Here is a 6,000-nt window from a genome sequence, read left to right as displayed (position 1 = left end):
ACTTCCTGACAGTAAGGGCTGTTCGACAGTGGAACAAACTCCCCCGGAGTGTAGTGGAGTCTCCTTCCTTGGAGGTCTTCAAGCAGAGGCTGGATGGCTATCTGTCGGGGATGCTTTGATTTGGATTTCCTGCATGGCAGGGGGTTGGACTGGATGGCCCCTGTGGTCTCTTCCAACTCTATGATTCTATGATTCTAGAAGAGGCACATCTCTCTTCAGCTAGTCCAAGTTACAATGCATTTATTTTATTTTAAAAAATCTTTGCATTGTACAAATAAACAGCAGCCTTTAAGCCTGGTTGAGTCTATGTTATTTGTATTTCATGTGAGTGTGATTCAAAACATTTTAATATGCAATTTTAGGCTGCATCAATAAAAGTATAGTGTCTAGATCAAGAGAAGTAATAGTGCCACTGTATTCTGCTTTGGTCAGGCCCCACCTGGAATATTGTGTCCAGTTCTGGGGACAATTCAAAAAGGACATTTAGAAACTGGAGCGTGTCCAAAGGAGCGCAACTAAAATGGTGAAAGGTCTGGAAACCTTGCCCTATCAGGAACGACTCAGGGAGCTGGGGATGTTTAGCCTGGAGAAGAGAAGGTTAAGAGGTGATATGATAGCCCTGTTTAAATATTTGAAGGGATGTCATATTGATGAGGGAGCAAGCTTGTTTTCTGCTGCTCCTGAGAACAGGACCTGGAACAATGGATGCAAGCTGCAGGAGAAGAGATTCCATCTCAACATTAGGAGGAACTTTCTGACAGCAAGGGCTGTTCAACAGTGGAACACACTCCCTCGGAGTGTAGTGGAGTCTCCTTTCTTGGACGTCTTTAAGCAGAGGCTAGATGGCCATCTATTGGGGATGCTTTGATTGGATTTCCTGCATGGCAGGGGGTTGGACTGGTTGGCCCTTGTGGTCTCTTCCAACTCTATGATCGTATGAAAAACAGATTAAACCCAACCTTCATCTAGTACTCAGTAATAATTTACGATCCACTTTTTGGCTCCCAAATGCTACAAATTCATCATCCCATTCCTAAAAAATTAATCTACTGAGCTCCTACAACAGTATTTATTTGCTCATACAACAGTATCACAGCTTTTCATGACTCCCCTTCCTTTACACCCTTAGTTACTATGTGCTTTCCCTAGCACATCTTGTTTAAAAGGCTGGTGGAAGAGAAGCACATTTATTCTACTCACACAATGCTTTCTCCTTGCCCAGACCCTGGGCAATGGCACACCTACTTTAATCCATCTGCATGCCTAACAGGAGACTGTGTTGCTGAATACTGTGTTGCAGGTCTAGCTCAGTGCTAGGAGGGGAATATGATGCAGAGATTGGAGATAAAAGTAGAGGTCATGGCATATGAACTATGTTGGTGTACATCAGGTTTAGCATTCTACAAAGCCTGTATTAAAGTGAAACCAGTGTAGAGCAGAGTTTTAGTGTGCTATACAGGCTCCAACAAGGCTAAACATATTGTTCGGTAACACAGCAAGTTGGGCAGCTAAATTCTCATGCATTTCGGAAACTGATGAAGGTATGCTATCAAAAACATTATACAAATGCATCCCAGGCCAAAATTACATGAAATAATGTAAAGTCTCTGAAGATGCCAGCCACAGATGCTGGTGCAACATCAGAAGGAAACTCTGCTAGAACATGGCCACATAGCCCGAAAAACCCACAAAAAACTATGGATGCCAGCCATGAAAGCCTTTGACTTTACAATGTAAAGTCACTGCTCCTCTCCAACAAGTAATGTCCAATCAACAATACTTTGTGTTTCCACAGAGCTTAAGATGGGGGCACAAGTATACTCTCAGTGTGTCTGTAATAGTTATTGTACTTATGAATACACAGCAATCATTTTGAATGAGGTCTTTTTATTCCTGGAGTTCCACTTGAAGGGAAAGAGGGGAATGAAAAACTGTTTTTTGCCTGTACAATCCAAGTAGATAGCAGCATGATCCAATGTGCAACTTCTCCAAGTGTGTATTTGAATCATAGATCTCATATCATCTCATGGATCTGTTCACTGCTGTTAAGCAGAGACAAATGCACAGGACCTAGAAGGTAGAAGGAGATTATACAGTTCCCCAGAAGTGCTAACAGAGAGAAGAACAGGCCCCATTAAAACAAGAGAGAATCTAAGTGTAAAAATACCTTTAAACAGGACTAGGGGAACATACACAAGGACAGAGCAGAATAAAAGAGAAGGGGACAGAGGAAGGGGGAAGGGGAAAAAAAGGTTGGGCTTTGGCAAATGAAAGAAAAGCCTAAACACAGACTTGACTTCAACAGCTCCTAACTTTAGAAGCGTAATCTTCCTACCACAGGAAATCTATCAATACCACTCATCTTTCAAATGTTTAAACCCGAACCCTAATAGTGTTAAATCAAGCAATTGTCATTTAACACAAAATTTTATTTCCTAGTCGGCTAAAGAGGCTGAGACTGGTGGCAGCTGTTTCACAGAATATATGGATATGATCCCAGGTTCAATCCCTGACCACTCTAGTTAAAAACATGTACTGTAGTAGCAGATGACTGGAAAGAACTGTCGAAGAAACTGGAGAGTCCCTGCCAGACAGAGGAAACTGCTTTTCATTAGCTTAGACCCCTCATTATAGAGTTGAATGGAACAAAATAACTTTAAAACCTGCTTTCAGTTTATAGCCAAAGCCAGAAAACAAAATGCTATTGAGGACAAGGGTACAGTCCCTTTCCTTCCAACACAGACAACTACAGTTGAATATGTCTTTCATATCTGACTCTCCTAAAACACTGATAAAAACTTTTTTTACAGCACCACTCCCAGGTTCATCCTTGATTCAAGAAGGATGCAGTTAATCACAATATCAATATATATATATATTCATTGAAGCAATTAACAAACAGAACTTAAATATACGTATCAATAGCAAAAGTTTCAGCTTCCGCCTTCTTCATTAGCCAAAGATGAAACTCATCTTTCATTGGAAGTTAAAACGTTTCGCTCTTGATTATACATTTTAAAGTACTGTAGTTTGTTAATTGTTTTATATATATTAGCAGAAATTAAAAATATATATCAAGAGCATGTGTGTGTGTGCATAATATACTATATATAATGCTATTAAGAGGGAATATTCCATGTTCCCAAATCTAATGAAATATGTTAGAGATGGCAATTCTTTCTAGCAACAGCTGGCTAGTTTAAGTTAAATAACCTTTCACTTGAGAAATTGTCCCTTTCATTGGCATTTTGCAATACACACATTAAAAAAAATTATAAGCTTAAGTTGCACTTTAAAAATGTATAAAATGGACTTCAGGATAACTACACATATCACGTGTGAATGGTGTACAGATGGGACAGTATGCAATGCAACACAGAAGTGTAACCGCAAATAAAATTTCAATTAAACCTGTCCATGCTCTATTCACAGCTGCAGTGTATTTTCCATTCTGAAACACTACTTTCCACGTTGGGACTGCAAGTGGGAAGCAACTCTAGGATATTGCTTAGGACAGAGATACTTAAAATCGTATGTAATATTCTCTACCCAAGGTTCAGCTAAGGATGGCCAGAATTAATTGAAAACTCTTTCAAGGAGGAACTGAGTTAAAAGAAACACAAACAAGATAGGGGAAAGGACACACACACGAGACTTGGAAATAGCTTACTGTGTTCAACTAGAATTTCCAATGTAAAAGGTAGGAAAGATATGTTGAAGTGCACTCTCAAAATTGAATAACAGGCTGCCAGAGGCATGAGAAGGTGTAGAGGTCAGTCAATCAAGGCTCTGTCTTGTCACACTGAAAGCAATGGAGAGAAGCTGCTCCAGTTCAGGGTCAATCTGATAGATGCTTCAGACTCAGAACTGGTATGATGCAGGTCAGCACCTGGGGATGTATTTACTTCTGCACCACAGTAATGACTAGTCAATACTTACAGCTAACAAATGAAATCAAACAGTTTCATATACGAACAACAACAGTGAAATAATAGCATGAGGTACCACAGGTGTGAACTGAGAAATGAAGGTAACCACTCTGCAGCAAAGCAGGCCCCATGGCATAAGTTTGGAAATAGCTGCTGAGAGAGTGAAGATACACACAAACTAGACTTGGACTAAGGGAAAGGGTAAGACTGGAAAAACCTTTTAAGTTCCAGTAACAAGCAGGACTGGCACAGGTCCACTTGGCAGAGCTTCTTGATAGCAGCCCTGTTTAGAACCTGAGCTTCCAGTCATGGAAGACTGTGGAAGTTTCCTTAGAGGCAAAGAGGTTTGGAACTTTGCACAAGCTACAGAAGACACAGGGTGTCTGTGACTGTCACTCCCATGTTTTTATTTTTACTGTTTACCTTGCTAAATCAAAATATACAGTGTTTGAATCCCCCCCTGCTGCCCAACAGTTGGGCTAAAAACATCTCCAGGATGCAATTCAGCATGGGAAAACTGTGCAAGAGGGGAAAACGTCAACACCATGCCCTTAATGCTACTGCTTCAGTTTCTGAAATGAAGCACTTGGCTTTACAATAAAAATGAAGATGCCAGAAAATTCTGCCATAGATCTTCTGCTCCTTGTGTAGTTTGGCACTCCGCACAGAGGGCTCATGCTTCCCAGCTTTAATACGTGCATGCTCCCACATTAGCACAACTGACAGGCGATCCCAATCATCCCTTTGGGAAATATTCTTAGGACAGACAGAGATAATCCCTTCAGTTCTTGAGGGGCAAAGGGGCACAGTGATAAAGGGAAGGAGTTATGTGTTTTTGTTTTGTTTATAAAAAGAGGGTCTCAGTTCCTACAGGTCCCACAAGACAACAAACATTTCCCACCCCATTCTCCTTGTGAATCCATTATCAATCCATTTTGAGTTTCGCAAAAGAAATTAAAGCTAGAAACCAGTAAGTTACCATGAACAGTAATGGAATGGCAACTCTTGTGCTGTACTTTAGCATGCTAGGATATTCTAATTCCCACAAAAACATAAAGCAGATAGCCTGCCATCCTAGATAAAGCTGTTGCCATTTACTAGACATGTCTAGGAGTCTAGAGGGAATCTTGAAAGCTCGCCATCACTCTTGCAGTGCATTTTGGTGGCATAGCAAGTCAACCAGGCAGGTGGGGGTGGTAGCAAAGGTAAAGACAGGAATACATGTACAAGGTGTCGCAATGGTTCCCTCTGAACTAGGTATATCAGTGGTGGCTGCTCTTGTGCTTCAGCTGCCATCTCTCCACCACCAGATTGGATGGTTCTGAGATGAGCACTTGAAAAACACAGAGGTCCAAAATCCACTGCTTGGGGAGAAGAGCTGCTTACTCATTTCTTAGAAGTTATTTGATGCACAGTGTTCACTGGGGTTAAGCAAGGATGTTGGGGGTATGGCAGAGAGAGAAATGCACAAGGACCCTCCCTTCCCCAACAATTAAAAATTTACATAAGCTATATACATACATTCATAGATATATCAATATAAATATATAAAAAACAAACTCCAGCAGGTGAGTAGATGGGAGGCCAAAGGCCGGGGCTGGAGCCAGGGCCAGCCCTGGAATGTTTCAATAGCTCCTGCTCTCATCTCTGCTACTGAGGTGGTGTGGCTGGATGATCCTTTGGCAGTAAACTGAAGATCTTAGAAGAAGTGTCTATGTTCCCCAGTCCTGGAGCAGTTTCCTCTGCAGGGTGAGAGTCTTCTGCCACCCTGATATGAGCCCATAGAAAGAGAGCTAGCAAGTGCCCATACACAGACAGACAGTGCTAGGCCCACACCACACCTCTTTGGTTGAGTCAGGCTTGGTCAGGCTTGTTGAGAGAATGGATTGGCTGCAACTATAGGCGAGTGGGTTCTTCTTCGCTTTCACTGCAGTTCCCACAACAGTCCTAGAGAACAAAGGGAGGTGGGAGTAGGGAAGGGAAGAGAAAAGCAATGGGAAAAGGGAGAGCACACAGCAAGCACAGCGTAAGTACAGTTATTACTCCAACAGGCAAGCAGGCACAGGATTTT

General features: G+C 41.7%; 1 protein-coding gene across 4 annotated transcripts in view; it reads right to left on the bottom strand.

Moving 5' to 3' along the window:
• Window positions 1-1,876: 1,876 nt before the first annotated feature.
• The window catches only part of LOC149321691 (G protein-coupled receptor kinase 6), a 46,320-nt gene continuing 42,196 nt past the window's right edge, over window positions 1,877-6,000 (bottom strand). For all 4 annotated transcript variants that reach the window (XM_089526991.1, XM_089527004.1, XM_089527010.1 and 1 more), the window contains one exon: window positions 1,877-5,876. In XM_089526991.1, the coding sequence (XP_089383117.1) occupies window positions 5,826-5,876 (51 nt within the window). In that variant the 3' untranslated portion in view covers window positions 1,877-5,825. The remainder of the gene's footprint in view (window positions 5,877-6,000) is intronic.

The sequence above is a fragment of the Sceloporus occidentalis genome, unplaced genomic scaffold (assembly GCF_023333645.1).
Source record: "Sceloporus occidentalis isolate IW3139 unplaced genomic scaffold, rSceOcc1.0.p SCAF_1, whole genome shotgun sequence".
Lineage (NCBI taxonomy): Eukaryota > Metazoa > Chordata > Lepidosauria > Squamata > Phrynosomatidae > Sceloporus > Sceloporus occidentalis.
This window is presented reverse-complemented; position numbering and strand designations above follow the sequence as displayed.